General features: G+C 40.9%; 1 protein-coding gene across 2 annotated transcripts in view; it reads left to right on the top strand.

Annotated features, from left to right (window-relative positions):
* The window catches only part of nsg1 (neuronal vesicle trafficking associated 1), a 52,463-nt gene that overhangs the window by 20,747 nt on the left and 14,016 nt on the right, over positions 1–17,700 (top strand). For both annotated transcript variants that reach the window (XM_033021326.1, XM_033021334.1), the window contains exon 3: positions 3,337–3,453. In XM_033021326.1, coding sequence (XP_032877217.1) covers positions 3,337–3,453 — 117 coding nt within the window. The remainder of the gene's footprint in view (positions 1–3,336; positions 3,454–17,700) is intronic.

The following is a 17,700-nucleotide window of genomic DNA, read 5'->3' as shown; positions in this document are numbered from 1 at the left end:
GAAAGGCAGAGGAAACTTGATGGGCTGAATGGTGTAATTCTGCTCCTATGATTTATAGATTTAAGTCTTCAGTGTTTCAGAGTGTTGGTTTGCCTCAAACTCGGGAACAACGGCACATTTCTAAATTTCAGTTATGATCAACTAGGCCAGAAAGTTGAAGTGAATAACACCATTTTTTTTGGTGTTTTGCCAACTCCATACATGATCAGTCAATGCTTGTAATCCAGGATACCATGGAGCTGTAACAAAATAAAGAAATAGAATGAATACAAGAACTGAAAACAGAGTTGGGATACATGACTAAGTTTGGCAGCGTGGATAAGATTGCGAAGTTTAGAGGGCAGAAGGCAAAGGGAGTTCCAGTGAATGGGGCCTTCAGAAAAGGTCTATGTTACCATGGAAAGTGAGGAAGGTGAGGGGGGGGGGGGATGACTATCACATTTGTAACTGAATCTTTCAGAATATCCCAAAGTCCTTTATAGCTAATTGATTTAAAATTACAAACCATGTTATAATGTAGGAAAGGTGGCAGCTGAGTTGCTCATTGCAAACACCCACAGACAACAATGCAATGGTGATTTACCTCAAAGTTTCATTGAGTGGGGGATAGAGCACCTGGGCAACAAGGGCACCTGGACAATTCCCTTGCTCTTTGAAGTATTGCCATAATTCAATGTCTCCTTTGAAAGATGGCATCTCTGAAAAGTGTATTACTTCCTCAGTCCTGCACTGTTGTCAAACAAGTTTAGTTTAGTTTAGAGATACAGCGCGGAAATAGGCCCTTCGGCCCAACGAGTCCGCGCTGACCAGCAATTCCCCGCACACACTTAACACTATCATACACATTAGGGACAATTTACCATTATACAAAGCCAATTAACTTACAAACTCGTACGTTTTTGGAATGTGGGAGGAAACCGAAGCACCCGGAGAAAACCCACGCAGGTGATGGGGAGAACGCACAGACCACGTACAGACACCAGCTGTAGTCAGTATCCAACCTGGGTCTCTGGCACTCTAAGGCAGCAACCCAACACTGTGCTGCCCCAATTTAAATAAGAAATACTGGAAGAACTCTGCCATTAACAGCACACGTGGGAAAATAAACTACTGTAGTTAACATTTCGGGTTATAGACCCTGCATGGTGTCATCCTGTATTTTCTTTGTGCTCAAGTCTCAAAAGAATATCAGAAGAATATTAGAAGACAGCACAGTGGCGCAGCGATAAGAGTTGCCGTCTTTTGGTGCCAGATACCTGGGTTTGATCCGGACCACGGATGTTGTCTGTAAGAAGTTTATATGTTCACCCTGTGACCTCGTGGGGTTTCTCTGGATGCTCCGGTTTCCTCTCACACTCTAAAGATGTGCAGGTTAATTGGCTTCTGTAAAATTATTCCGAGTGTGTAGGAAATAATTAGTGTACGAATGATTGTGGGTCTGCAGGGACTTGGTGGACAGAAGGGCCTGTTTCCATGCTGTGTCTCTAAACTCTAAACTCTAAACATTAAATTAAAGACAGAATAAAGTAGCTAGTAATTATTAGCCCAGATACGGTTACGAGGAAGTTGGGATGTAACAAAGGAGAGATTTGACGATGAAAGGGCTTGGTGTATTAGAAATAGAGAAATCAGGTTTTATCAGTAAACCTTCGTTGATAGATGAACAGCTTGTGTACTTCAAATGGCAGGGGTGTCCAATTCACTGCCCATCGGATATATGCTGTACATAAAGATTTACCCCAGGAGACACAAGAGACTGCATTTGCTGAAATCTTAAGCAAGAATCAATGCTGGAGTAACTCAGCAGGCCATGCAACATCGGTGGAGGGAAATGGACGTGACACTTTGGGTCAGAACCCTTCTTCATACAGATTTATCCAAGTGCGTTTGATCTGAACTTGTCCATGTCTAACTAGTAGGCAAACATGTATTTTTCTCTTTCCTGATAAGTTATTGACATTATATTTATTTGAGAAATACCCTTATTTCTTTGACAGTTCAAATGAGTTACAGTATGTCTTTGACATCAGGCTAGTGTTGCGATTCTTGCTTAAATTCAAGCACAGTCTTTCACTTGTAAGATACAATGATTCTGAATGCAACTTAAAAGTGTCCAAACTGAAGTTCTGATGAAGTACCGGCTTATTTTCCACTGTTTGTTCCTGGACGATGAATCTTTACTGGATTTATTGCTTTGCTTACTGGACGTCTTCTCAACCCAGTTAGACTGATGTAAAGGATTCTGAATTGGTTTCCTGCCACATTTACAGTGAAATAAGATAAAAACCAAATTTCAAACTTTTACAGCAATTAGATGTATCCTCCGCACATTTCAACTCCTGCACAAAACATCAGAATCTCCCTGCTCTTGCTGCCGATGGTCAGCAATGCTGGTAAAGTGTTGGGACCTAAAATGACTCTCTCATTGAGACCTTTGGCTGAATCTTGCATGTAAGAGTGGAACGGATGAAAATTCTGGCCTTCCCTTGGAAAACTAGCTGTTTATATATAAAAAATGGAGTGGAATGATATTAAAAAAAACACAAATATGCTGATTTGGTATTGTCTTGTTATGCTGGGGAAGAGGAGACATCTGGTGTCCAGATTGGGCTGGAAGGGAAAGGATGCACCCTGAAGTTATAATTTCCTGTGTTTGTAAAATGATTTTTAATTAAGCTGGTTAAATGAGCATGAGACTGAGTACACTGCCTGCTTTAATTATTGAGTTAGTGTCACAGCAATAGAGACGGACCACAAAACAGTCAGAGTCTAAAGTGGGATTAAATATGCTTAACTCCTCACAGACAAATGTTTAAAGTGGTGATTTTTTAAACTTTTGATGACAAATTGCCTTTTAATGAAAAGGTGAAGGTGCCCCAAGGATTCCAGTAAAATATCGTGTGTGGATGAAAATTTCAGACACTATTTAGCAAAGTTCAAAATAACCAGCACTACAATTAGTTGGAAAGATCATTCAGAGCTTGTTGTTTACAGAATGGGCTGGTTTTAAAAAGCAATTTAGATAAATGTATTAATAATAACTGTATTTCACAGCTAATTTTTCCATTGTGCATGGAACGCATGAATAAATCTTGTGATTATTGTTAATGTTTGAGGCAAATGAAACCTTTTTATATTAAAAAAAACACCTCTTTGTAAGTCCCACAACAAAATGGTTATTTTAGAAGTAATATTAAATTTAATAGAATTGGCGTTCCATGTGATCTGGCTAATACTTGAACAGCTTTTACTGTGGGTGAGGCTACGTAAATATTTTAGCTGATATGTAGTAGGATTGCAACTGCTCAGCTAACTTTGCTTTACTTTCAATTACAGGTTATAGTTAAAACAAGGGCAGAGTACCAGCCAAGTCAAAAGAAAGGCAAGCTTCAGGCACCAAAATTTGCTGAATTTACCATCAGCTTCACTGATGGAGTTTCGGAACGGTTCAAGGTAATTATCTTTGATTGAAATATTTGTCTTTTTTTAAACGGCTGACTTGAATTTCACTACACCAATTGGTGTATGTGACTATAAATGAACCTTCGAACCTTTGGATAACTTGGAAGTGAAATGATCTTTTGCATATGATGAGTGAGTTTCAAACAAATAACCAAAAGACTCAAGATAACAACAATGACACATGACATTGCAGTTCACAAAATTAGTTCCAGGGATTGTATTTATTAGACTGGTTCTTGAGATGGTGATCTTGTATTCATTGGACTGGTTCCAGGGAAGGTTGGTTTGTATTCGCTATGCTGGTATAGGGAAGTTTGCCAAATGAGGGGAGATTGAATAGAATGGGACTGTAGCCCCGAATTTAGAATAATTAGAGGAAAACACACATTGGACTTCATCAGTCAGAGTATAAAGTACAGAAGTAGGAAGGTCATGTTTCAGTTATTTAAGACGTTGGGAGGGCATATTTAGAGTATTGTGTTCAATTCTGGGCACCGTTACAGGAAGTAAGTTGTCAAGCTGGAAAGGGTGCAGAGAAGATTTATGAGGATGTTGCCAGGACTTGAGGGCCTGAGCTATAGGGAGAGGTTCAACAGGTTAGGACTTTAATCCATGGAGTGCAGGAGGATGAGTTGTGATTTTATAGAGGTGTACAAAATCATGAGAGGAATAGATTGGGTGAACAAACAGACTCTCTTGCCCAGAGTAGGGGAATCGAGGACCAGAGGACATAGGTTTCAGGTGATAGTTTAATTGGAACCAAAGGAGTAATTTTTTTTACACAGATGGAGGTGAGTGTATGGAAGAAACTGCTGAAAAGGTGATTTAGAGAGATAGTATTCGAACATTTATGGACAGGTACATGGATATGACAGATTTAGAGGGATATGGGCCAAACGCAGGCAGGTGGGACTACTGTTGATGGGACATGTTGGTTGGAAAGGGCAAGTTGGGCCGAAGGGCCTGTATTTACACTGTGTGAATACATTTGCACCAAAACGTACACAATTCTGAAAGATCATGGCAGATTAGATGCAGGGAAGATCTTTCCCCTGGTAGAGTTGTCAAGTTTTGAAGAGGTATGCTGTTTTGGATTGAGATGAGGAGAAATTGATTCTATCTGGTGGTGACATAACAAGGGCCTGTGCAAGCTCAGTTGATGTGTTCAGTCAAAACACAAATCAATAGGTTTCTAGACATTAAGCACAGCCAGGGTTATGGAGTAAGTGTTGGAAAATGGAGCTGAACAGAGGCTCAATCATGATTTAAGTGAATGGCAGGGTAATTTAGGACCAGATGGCTCTTTTCTTTTTTTCTTTTGATTATCTATCTGTCTATATCTATATATGTCTATCTATACTATTACTAAAACTCTCATCATGTCCTACCACTCCCTCTTCCTCCCTACCCCCCTCCCCACCTCTATCCTCCCTCTCTACCCCTCTCCCTCTCTACCCTCTCCCCCTCCATCTCTACCCTCTCCCCCTCCATCTCTACCCCCCTTCCTCTCCCTCTCTAGCTGCGCCTGTGCAGTTGGGGGCTATGCGTGAGTGGATAGGGTGGGGGATGGGGGGGAAAAGGAGCGAATGAAAGCGTTACTTGAAATTAAAGAAATCAATGTTCAAATCGTGGGTTGTAAGCTGCCCAAGAGCTGCCCAAAGGTGCTGTTCCTCCAATTTGAGTTTGGCCTCACACTGACAGTGGAGCAGGCCCGGGACAAAAAGGTCAGTTTTGGAATGTGAAGGGAAGTTAATTCATTGACCTGCTCCATTATAATACAGTGGCTTGCAAAAGTATTCATACCCCTTGAACTTTTCCACATTTTGTCACGTTACAACCACAAACATAAATGTATTTTATTGGGATTTTATGTGATAGACCAACACAAAGTGGCGCATAATTGTGAAGTGGAAGGGAAATGATACATGGTTTTCAAATTTTTTTACAAATAAAAAACTGAAAAGTGTGGCATGCAAAAGTATTCAGCCCCCTTTACTCTGTTACCCCTAAATAAAATCCAGTGCAACCAATTGCCTTCAGAAGTCACCTAATTAGTAAATAGAGTCCACTTGTGCGTAATCTAATCTCAGTATAAATACAGCTGTTCTGTGAAGGCCTCAGAGGTTTGTTAGAGAACATCAGTGAACAAACAGCATCATGAAGCCCAAGGAACACACCAGACAGGTCAGGGATAAAGTTGTGGAGAAGTTTAAAGCAGGGTTAGGTTATAAAAACATATCCGAAGCTTTGAACATCTCACGGAGCACTGTTCAATCCATCATCCGAAAATGGAAAGAGTATGGCACAACTGCAAACCTACCAAGACATGGCCGTCCACCTAAACTGACAGGCCGGGCAAGGAGAGCATTGATCAGAGAAGCAGCCAAGAGGCCCGTGGTAACTCTGGAGGAGCTGCAGAGATCCACAGCTCAGGTGGGAGAATCTGTCCACAGGACAACTATTAGTCGTGCACTCCACAAATCGGGCCTTTATGGAAGAGTGGCAAGAAGAAAGCCATTGTTGAAAAAAAGCCATAAGAAGTCCTGTTTGCAGTTTGCCACAAACCATGTGGGAGACACAGCAAACATGTGGAGGAAGGTGCTCTGGTCAGATGAGAACAAAATTGAAGTTTTTGGCCTAAATGCAAAAGGCTATGTGTGGCGGAAAACTAACACTGCACATCACCCTGAACACACCATCCCCACTGTGAAACATGGTGGTGGCAGCATCATGCTGTGGGGATGCTTTTCTTCAGCAGGGACAGGGAAGCTGGTCAGAGTTGATGGGAAGATGGATGGAGCCAAATACAGGGCAATCTTGGAAGAAAACCTGTTAGAGTCTGCAAAAGACTTGAGACTGGGGCGGAGGTTCACCTTCCAGCAGGACAACGACCCTAAACATACAGCCAGAGCTACAATGGAATGATTTAGATCAAAGAATATTCATGTGTTAGAATGGCCCAGTCAAAGTCCAGACCTAAATCCAATTGAGAATCTCTGGCAAGACTTGAAAATTGCTGTTCACAGACGCTCTCCATCCAATCTGACTGAGCTTGAGCTATTTTGCAAAGAATGGGCAAAAATTTCAGTCTCTAGATGTGCAAAGCTGGTAGAGACATATCCCAAAAGACTTGCAGCTGTAATTGCAGTGAAAGGTGGTTCTACAAAGTATTGACTCAGGGGGGCTGAATACTTTTGCACGCCACACGTTTCAGTTTTTTATTTGTAAAAAAATTTGAAAACCATGTATCATTTTCCTTCCACTTCACAATTATGCACCACTTTGTGTTGGTCTATCACATAAAATCCCAATAAAATACATTTACGTTTGTGGTTGTAACGTGACAAAATGTGGAAAAGTTCAAGGGGTATGAATACTTTTGCAAGCCACTGTACATTTGACATCAACACTACATTTGTAAAGGTCCCAGAACCTGACTGATGTTAGACAAAGCTCCCAGGTTTAATATATTTAGATGAACAGACTTCAATTTGGATTTGTGTCATGATTATAAACAAACAATGGAAAATCAGTTTGAAGAGAACCATAGACCAGGTTCCAGAATGTGAATGGAAGCAAGCAGATGGGGAACTGATCTCTTATACTATAAGCAGCACCATCCACCTTTGACACTGAGGGTTCCAAGTGCCCCATGGTCACTTTGTGCCAAAGCCACTAATTTACTGCAACATTTCAGCATTGGATATTTTCCAAAGTGGAATTGTCAGATTTACTCCACAGGTCAATGTTCCTGATCAGTAAACTTTGTGCTTGATAGTGCAGGGAACCACAGAGAGGTGTTCAAGTCCCTCTAAGGCATCTGTGGGATTTAAATCTAACTAACTAAATAAATCTGAAGAAGGCTCTTGATCCAAAATGTCACTTATCCACATCTTCCAGAGATGCTGTCTGCCCCACTGAGTTGCAACACCTTGTGTCTTTTTTGGTAAACCAGCATCTGCAGTTCCTTCTGTCTCTCTCTTAAATAAATATTAATTAATATTAATTATAATATTAATATAATATCAATGGGGGGGGGGGTTAGTGTGTTTGTGTGTGGGGGTGGTTAGTGTTTGATGCCGCACGGCCGCCCCCCCCAATCGCACGTTGAGGGGACGGGACCCAACGGGTCCCACTTGGTCTAGTTTATATTAATATCTTAAAAACTGAAAGCAAGTCATTCATAAATCTTTTTAAATTCAAGAGAATGCAATTTCCCTTTGTTTAACTTCCTTTGTTTTGTCCAGATTGCATTTTGGTAAATCTATATGCCACATCCTTTAAGGTGAATATATCCGTCCTAAAATGCAGTGCCCATATTTGTTCATGGAACTCCAGGTGTGTCTGTGTCACCGTGGCAGAACTTTGTCCCAAGTATGTCTGCCCTTTGGATATGAAGGCCAGCATTCTGTGAGCCTATTTATGATATCCCACACGTGGCCTTTTAATGAATATGCAGGAAGAAATCACTGAATCTCTTTAAACCTCCCCAGCTCCTATCTTTTCACCATTTAGAAAGTACTCCACTGCATCCTTGGGTGCTCTTATTTGCCTACATTGCAATCCATGTGTCATGGATTTTTTTGCCATTTTCCTTAATTTATTATTATTACTTTGTAAATTATTACTTCCACCTGTACTGCTTAGAATGTCTTTACCTCATCAGCCAACTTAGAAACTGGAAATATTTTGAATGGATACGGCCTCAACGCAGATTCTCACTTGATGCCTCTAATCTGGTCAGATTGGTGCTGCCAGTCTGAGTACTTGTCCATTATCTCTGCACTCTGTCTCCTGTTACTCAGCCAATTTCCCAGCCAGACCCCACGTTAATAATCTGCCTTGTTCTGTCTTTTTAAATGAAATGTTCAAATGTTTCTGGAAATTAACATGAAGAACATTCATGTACATTTGCCTGCCCACTACTTTCAAGAAATTGAAAACTGTCGGGTGCATTGGTCTCTAAATGAAGGAAATTAAATTGACAGGAAGTCATAACACAGAGAGGGAAGGATGGGTTGCATTTTGCTGACGTAGAACAGCTGGTCCAGTTGCTAGGTTACCTTAATCTGATATCAGCAATTGATGAGACCTGATTCGGTTAGACCTTACTTTTTCAATCAAGTGTCCATTTTCAGGAACAGTGCTCATAAAACACCCTGTGGCTAAATCACAGGTCTGGATCTCTTCATTTAAATTAATGGGTAGGTGGGATGTACTGTAATTTCATGACCAGCTGTTCCTATGTGAGCACTCTGCTTTTATGAATCAGTCCTACATTTACTGTGATGATAATAGGTTCTAGAAACAACTAGTGTGTGAAAGAGGGCACAATCTGCTCTCATTGTTAAGGCTCTACATTGTTCATTAAATTGATTCTGTGCCCAGGGCCTGGGAACATCTTCAGTGTGAGGGAGGGAGGTAGTGGGATGCAAGAGGCCATGATGCAATGTTCTGCACTCTCTGCTGAATATTTCTGCCAGATGCATTGATTTTTCACAACATTTGAAAATGACAAAGGCCCTGTTTTAAACATGTTGGGATGGGAAGAGATTGATCTTGCCACCTTTTATCGTAATTAGTCAAATTGCCCCAATTTACTTTCACACCAGAAAGACACTCAAATCCTGGCCCTTCCATCTCAATGGAACACATCAGGATTGACAGCCTAAATGGCCTCAGCAACACTGCCTTCGTACATCTTGGCAGAAAATTCATGGTTTTCGATCCAATATCCTGAGAGAATGGAGTGGCTGGGCTTGTCTACTCTGGAGTTTAGAAGGATGAGAGGGAATCTTATTGAAACATATAAGATTATTAAGGGGTTGGACACGCAAGAGGCAGGAAACATGTTTCTGATGTTGGGGGAGTCCAGAACTAGGGGGCCACAGTTTAAGAATAAGGGGTAAGCCATTTAGAACGGAGACGAGGAAACACTTTTTCACACAGTGTTGTGAGTCTGTGGAATTCTCTCCCTGAGAGGGCGGTGGTGGCCGGTTCTCTGGATACTTTCAAGAGAGAGCTAGATAGTGCTCTTAAAGATAGCGGAGTCAGGGGATATGGGGAGAAGGCAGGAACGGGGTACTGATTGGGGATGATCAGCCATGATCACATTGAATGGCGGTGCTTGCTCGAAGGGACAAGTGGCCTACTCCTGCACCTATTGTCTATTGTCTATTGCTAACTCTGAAAGCAACTTTAACTGTGCCTGAGCATGAAGAATTTCCTTCCAGGTGATAGATAACTGGTGTGAGAAAGACTGGGAAATTGAGGTTGAGGTTCAGCTATGATTATGCAAGGAAAGTTAATTTATTTATTCCTATAGCTTTTTCCTCCTGTCAGTAGGCCAAACGGTGGCCTTTTCTCATGGGGTATTAACCACGGACAGATAGGGAGCTAAATTTGTGGAATTTTACTGGAAATATACAGATTGTTTGAATTTTACCTTTACCTTAATTTATCATCTCCAGTGCAACTTTAATTCCAGATGCTCTTGAAATATGCCTATCATTTTACTGGTTGGGAATAGGTGGGTTGGAAGAAGAGAATGATTTTTCGCATCTCTTGACTGTAGATCCGGCTGTGTATCAGAATGACCTATATACCATATGAGGTTTTCCTGTGAATTCCATAGGGACAGCACATCTGTTTGTTAGAAATTTAATGTGTTCTTGTTTGAATCTATAATATTAATCAGCATCTGCTGAGTACAGTAAATGTAGTCTTGAAAGTGTGCTGTTATTACCCTACTTGTGATTCACATTGATGATCTCAGCTTAAATTTGGAAGAATAATTATTTTAAAGAAGGAACTAATTAAAAACTTCCATCCTGTGTTCGAAAGGTCTGGCATATAATTATTGCATTCCAGTATTTTTTCCGTGTGTTACCATTTCTATTATTAATTTTACATCGCTGAGAATGTAAAAAAATGGAGGCTAGCATTGGCATAATTCTTGGCAATATGTGCTTGAGAGACAACCTTTTGGATCGCTGGGCTTCATGCCAATATCTTGCTGCACTGTATCAAAGTTGAAATGAAAGTCATATCAATACACTTCTAAGATGTTGAGAGTTCAATTAATAGAATTCTCAGCCTCAATGACTTGCCCATTTTTTTTGATTTTCAAAGTCTCTGGTCTTGGTCTTAGCTTGAGATAACTAATTCCCCAGGAGAATGATGATTTGAGTAAACCACAAAGTGCTAGAGGAACTGCAATAAATCATTTCATTATTTTGAGGTCCTTGAGCTATTCCAGTCAATACTTTACTGGAGTAAAAAGACTTCACTACAGGAGCCTGCCATGGTGAACTGAGGGCTTCCAAATATCATCCGCACATGAGGGAACTGTAACAGGATACTCTGTTCTAAGTGAAGATTAATCAATCTGATGAAAGACAAGAAAGTGCATTTTCTTTTATATTGAATCATCCTTGTCAATGACATGGAATGTAACATTGATCTTCATGGGACTCCACTAGTGCTTTTAATCTGTAATAATAGTGACACTCTGACTGCATGGTTGTAAGCAATATTATTAGAAACAGCGATGGCAGTGTAGACTGCAGTATAAATCAGATGTAACCTGAAACAGTCTACGAACCTCTTTTTAACGGATTGCAGTTTTAGTGGACAGACGTCCCCACAGTAATCAGACACCACTGTCTCTTTCAGAACACAGGCTGCGAGCAACACTACGGGAGGCTGTTGAAAATGGCAAGCAATTGCTTCGATTGGAACTTGTGCAATGATACTCTATTAAACAATGTAACAAACGGCCTTTAGTATTTTAGCTTGCAGTAACATAAATACATTTTTAGCTGTAAAAAATAACTGTATTTGAAAACTCGTTGTCTCACAGAGTGGTTGAAGTGAATCCCTTCATCAATAACGGGCACCTTTGCCCCCTCTATGGCCCGTTATAAAGAGGGTTGGTTATCTGTAGTACAATAATCATGAAAACTTATGTGGAGGAAAGTGTAACTTTGCTGGAAAACAGTAAGCCTGGGGATTTAGAACATTTCAGGTTTCAATAAAGGAGGACCAAACTTTCTTTCAAATTCTATTTGCATATAATGCACTGATAAAAAAGCAAAAAAATAGAAATGGAAAGTAGGGTGGTTAGAACTATATAACATACCATGAGCTTTATGAAAATGTAAAAAGGAAAAGATTAACATAAGTTCATTTGGGTCCCATAGAGACTGAGACCTGAGAAATTATACTGGGGAGTAAGGGAATGGCAGATAAATTATACTGGGGAGTAAGGGAATGGCAGATAAATTAAACTGAAGATCAGTGTATCTGTCTTCACTAAAAGAAACAATGGCTCTCTAAGACTCTATAAAATAAAGGTCTGTTTCCATATTGTATAGTTAAAGTCTATGTACAGGAAAGGTTTTGATGGGTATGGCCCAAACACGGGCAGGTGGGACTAGTATAAATGGGGCTCCTTGGTTGGCATGTGCAATTGGGGCAAAGGGCTTGTTTCTGTGCACTATGACTCTATGACTATGAAGCATAGATAGAATGCTGTCTCAAAATAAAGATTGGTCATGCAAGACACAGGTGAGAAGAAATGTTTTCACTCAGAGGGTGGCTAATCTTTGGAGAATTGTGGAGATTCAGCTGCCACAGTATATTTAAGGCAGTAGGTACACAAAAATGCTGGAGAAACTCAGCGGGTGCAGCAGCATCTATGGAGCGAAGGAAATAGGCAAAGATTCGGGCCGAAACGTTGCCTATTTCCTTCGCTCCATAGATGCTGCTGCACCCGCTGAGTTTCTCCAACATTTTTGTGTACCTTCGATTTTCCAGCATCTGCAGTTCCTTCTTGAACATATTTAAAGCAGTGATTGATAGACTTAGATAAGATTAACACGAGATATGTGATTAGTGCAGTATAATGGGACTAAGATAAAAAATCAACAATGATCTTATTGAGAGGTGGAACAGACACAGAGTACGGTTGGCCTACTTGTGCTTCTGATTCTTATGTTCTATGCTATTCTCTTGCTGATTTATTTTCAATTACCCTCAATTGACTTTGATGTGAGGCCTATTCCTTTCTATTGATGATTTCTTATTTATAAAAATAATGATTCTTTTTAGCCTTTGGGTTTGTTCCGACCTCATTATTCAACCACTTTTTCTTGATCTTGCTATTTTTCTCCTTGCTCTTGAAGTATTTTATTTAACTCTCTACTCCCTGAGGTGTTTAAAAAAAAAAAACTTGCCATTATCTTCCAGCATATACTGCCATCTGTCACTTGATACTCAATATTGTACCCGTAGTTTACTATCAAGGCTTTTAAGTTGTTTGAGTTGTGAAGTGAACGAGTAAATTATGCATACAGACAAAACTACTTATTATTAAGTCAGAAGATGAAACTAGTGAGGGCAACCTTCCGACCAATTGATTCAGATAGACCCTTTAGTCCTCCCATTACACCATCCAACCAGTTCTTAAATGATTCAGTGTTCTTACTTTCAGTCTTTCAGTTGGAGCAAATTGTTCTTCCATTTGTTCTTTTTTGCAAATGCTGCTGTATGTTCATGAGGATGACATGAGGCACCAGATTCACTACAGAAAACTAAAATAGCGATGAGATCTGATATATGTTATCAGGCATTGACATGTTGCTTGTTAATGCAACCAACTGTGCTGAGAAACTCACATGCTTCCTAAAATACAGGGATTAAAATATCTTGTGATATCGAACTCTCAGTATTAATATTCCCATCTTCTCTAGCATCTAAGATTAACATCATTCCACCTTTCTCTCCTTGCTGGAATCATTCTAACAAGTCTTTGCTCTATCATTTCTAGACCAGCACTGATTTTGTTTATTTTGACAAGCCTGTGATTTATTCATATTATTCCTCCTGTTGGCTGCTATATAATTGTACATTTCATTAGCATGGCCAGTTTGATCAACATCTCCACCCATGTGTTTCTTCCTTTTAATACCTTTTCATCCCATTCATTATCTGTGCTTTCAGGTGGTGCTTTTTTGATTGCAGACCATAAAAATTGGAAATACAGAGTACAACTAATCACAATAGTATTAACAAAGTAAGAAAGAGGCGAGGGAGAGAAATGATAGGTTATCAACATGAGTGGTTAATGACCAGACTTGATGTCTGATCATTCCCCATTGGAAGTTTAAGCACATGAATGCCATATTTGTCAAAATATCATGGCTGAAAGATAACCCTTGCTGGAAAAACAATTTTAATTTGAAATAAGTCTTTCTTGTTTTCAGTTAGTAAGACTGCATGTGAAATCCACAGTGCTTTAACAACTGGTCAAGCTGCTTTGAAGCTGTCATGGATAGGCCATCGCTCATCATGCTCTCCATCAAGTCAATCGTTTTCTTATGGATGTTGAACAGAAGAACTGTGATGCATCGGTCCTCCAAATCCAAAAAACCATGGGGCCTGTTTTCCATTTAATTATTCTTGCTCTCTCATAGTTCTCATTGTTTCTATAACATGGAAGACATTTAGCCCATCGTCCATGCATAAGGTGCTGGTCAGACCGCATTTGGAGTATTGTGAGCAGATTTTTGCCCCAAATCTGAGGAAGGATGCGCTGGCTCTGGAGAGGGTCCAAAGGAGGTTTACAAGAATGATTCCAGGAATTAGTGGGTTAGCATATGACGAATAATGAAAGGCATAGATAGAGTGGATGTAGAAAGGATGTTTCCACTGGTGGGAGAGTCTAGGACCAGAGGTCATAGCCTCAGAATTAAAGGGTGCTCTTTTAGAAAGGTGAGGAAGAACTTCTTTAGTCAGAGGTTAGTTAATCTGTGGAACTCATTGCCACAGAGAACTGCGGAGGCCAAGTCAGTGGATATTTTTAAGGCAGAGATAGACAAATTCTTGATCAGAACGGGTGTCAAGGGTTATGGGGAGAAGGCTGGAAAATGGGATTAGGAGGCAGAGATCAGCCATGATTGAATGGCGGAGTAGACTCGATGGGACAAATGGCCTAATTCTACTCCTATAACTTGTGAACGTCAAGTCTTTGCCAACTCCAAGAACAGTTGCATTCCCCACTTGATTTCCTGCAATCCCTGCTCGCCCACATGCCCATTTACTTCCAGTCTCCTGCCATCCACCCACATAGGGTAATTTACTGGCCAATTAACTTGCAATCACCACATCTAGATTGTGGGAAGAAGCTGGAGCACCCAGGGGGAAACCCAGGTGATCAGGAGATTGTGCAAACTCCACACTGACACCACTGGAGATCTAAATTGAATGTAGTTCACCGGAGCTGTGAGGAAGCTGCACTATATCTACAGCACCACTATGCTGCCCAAATATTGCCAATCGCCTGTGTTATTTATGATTTTGAATCAATTACTGGATAATTTCAATTTTATTAATTTAAAAGGATTTGCTAGGTATAAAGCTCAGATATATTTGCTGCTATCATAGATTTATTGATATATATTTGGCTATCTGGTCCAGTTTCAAAATATTTATGTGATCCGATAACAGAACAATGCAGCTAATATGTATGATCAGATTTATCCTCAGGATGAGTGAACGAGTTGATACCAAGAGAATAAAAGAAGCTGGATACAAAATGCTGGAATAACTCAGCTGGTCAAGCAGCATCTCTGGAGAAGAAGAATAGGTGACATTTCAGGTCGTAACCCTTCTTCAGATTGAAAGGAGAGGTGGGGGGTGAGGGGGAATAAACTGGAGGCGAGAAAAGGCCAGAACAAATCAGGGCCGGCAACAGATGACCTCAGCAACGGTGGAATCCATAATGGCCCATTGTTGGCGGGGGAAGGTGTGATAACAAGAGGGATACAAGGCCCTAATTTATTCTGGCCTTTTCTTGCCTCCAGTTTATTACAACCACCACACCCTTCCTCCCCCCACCCCCTCTCCCCACCCCCTCCTCCCCCACCTGCCCTTCTACTATCAGCCTATAAGGATTCTGACCCGAAATATCACCCCAATTTTCTCCAGAAATGCTGCCTGACCTGCTGAGTCACTCCAGCATTTTATGCCTATCTTTGGTATAAACCAAGATCTGCAGTTCCTGCCTACACACCATGTGAATAGAAGACCAATTGTCTTTTGAATTGCTCCACAGAACAATCGGTGAATTGATCGATGCCCAGCAGTAATGGGAAATACAAATGTAAACAGGAAAATGAAGATGTATATATGCACAATGCATGCTATATTTGCACAATAAACACAGTGATTCACTGGAAGGAAATCACAATTTTCCATAATGAATTTTCAATGGCCCCAGCACCCCCGCTGGAATCTGTTGCGGCCAGGCAGCCTGTGTGACATTGCTGGATTGATCATGGTGATACTGGCATACACAGAAACCCAGCTGTGGCACACCCTAAAGCCAGACAGCAGTGCATATGGTTTGCATCACATGGCATCAATCTGACAGTAGTTCTGTGTGCCCCATGGTGACTGTTTCATGATAAGATCTAGGATCAGATCACTGCTGCTTCAGGGGCCGGATAAATGTTTTACACAAGTTTTCTAATATATCTTGGATGATAAGAAATATTTGACACCGATCTCGGATGTGATTTGGGATACTGCTAGATCGTTGAATTCTTGACGATACTCTTAAGTCCAGTGGTAGCATTTAAAACCTTTTATTCAGGCCCTGTGGTTACACGGTCTCAGAGCGATATATTCGTAGAAGACAAAGAAAAAGCAGGCAATGACTGGTTGTACTTCTCAGCTCCTTGAATGTTACCTTCCCTTTCTTTCCATTGGTTCCCCATTACTATTTGAAATTGTGTCTCTTTCTGAATGGTTTATCTCTGTGGTATTTAATAACTCATTGCCACTCCCCCTATATGGGAGTTCCTTTCGTTTCTCACTGGTCTCGGGCAGTCTGAACCAACCCTGCAGTATTGTTACATCCCAGGTTACTTGCAGTCTCGTTTTGGCAACACATTATTAGGGTTCAGAGAAGGGTTCAAAGGGCCTGAGCTATAGGGCGAGGTTGAGCAGGCTAGGAATCAATTCATTGGAGTGCAGGAGGATGAGGGGTGATCTTATAGAAGTGTACAGAATTATGAGGAACATATTGGGTAAACACACAGAGTCTCTTGCCCAAGCAGGGGAGTCGAGAACCAGAGAACATAGGTTTATGATGAACGGAGAAAGATTTAATAGGAAGCTGAGGGGGTAACTTTTTTACACAAAGTGTGGTGGGTATATCGATCGAGCTGCTGGAGGAGGTATTTGAGGCAGGTACTATCGCAATGTTTAAGAAACATTTAGACAAATACAGGGATAGGTTTTGAGGGATGTGGGCCAAACGCAGGTGGGTGGAACTAGAGTCGATGGGTCATGTTGGTCGGTATGGGCAATATAGGTCGATGGGTCTGTTTCCACGCTGTATGTATGAATAATTCATAATTCTCCCTCAGATACCATAGAGAAACTTCATAATAATTAGCACTGATGATATTGTGCTAGACTTTAAACTTTGCATTGTTCTGGGAGTATGGAGTGACAAATTGGAAACCTGGAGGTCAGTGGCTACTAAATAACCATAACCGTTTCTCCGGGTGCTCCTGTTTCCTCCCACATTCTAAAGATGTGCAGATTTGTAGGTCAATTGACTTCTGTAACTGGTTCCTAGGGTGATTGGTGGTCGGCGGGGCTTGAAGGGCCTGTTTCCATGCTGAATCTCTAAAACTAAAAAAAAAACAGAAATGGATTCCCGGAGGTGCTGCCAAGAGTTGTGAGGAGCTGGAGAGGTTTACTGTTCTGTAGTCAGGGCGAATCATGAGGCTATTCTGTAGTGTCATAGACTCGTACACAATGGAACCAGGCCTTTTGGCCCAACTTGCCCATGCTGACCAAGATGCCCCATCCATACTAGTCCCACCGGCCTGGATTTGGCCCATATCCCTGTAAACCTTTCACCCACAGTCCCTCCCCATCTTATGAGTACCTAACTTGTATACAGCCCGTACATACAAACAAGTGTTTGCTGGATTGGCGGGATGGATTTGCCAACTACTGTGGAGCTGTAGGCATCTTCTGCCAGGTTGGAAATAATTTGAAGACTTGAAAAATAATTTTAAATTATCTTGAGATGTGGTTTAATAGAGATGAAAATCCAAGTGGAACTAAAGTGAACACTAGCTTGACAGGATGAGGGGGTGGAAACAAGATTGCATTTGTTATAAACCTTTAACGAATAACACACAGTGCCAGGTGATTAAA

This window comes from Amblyraja radiata, chromosome 1 (assembly GCF_010909765.2).
Source record: "Amblyraja radiata isolate CabotCenter1 chromosome 1, sAmbRad1.1.pri, whole genome shotgun sequence".
In the NCBI taxonomy this organism is placed as follows: domain Eukaryota; kingdom Metazoa; phylum Chordata; class Chondrichthyes; order Rajiformes; family Rajidae; genus Amblyraja; species Amblyraja radiata.
This window is presented reverse-complemented; position numbering and strand designations above follow the sequence as displayed.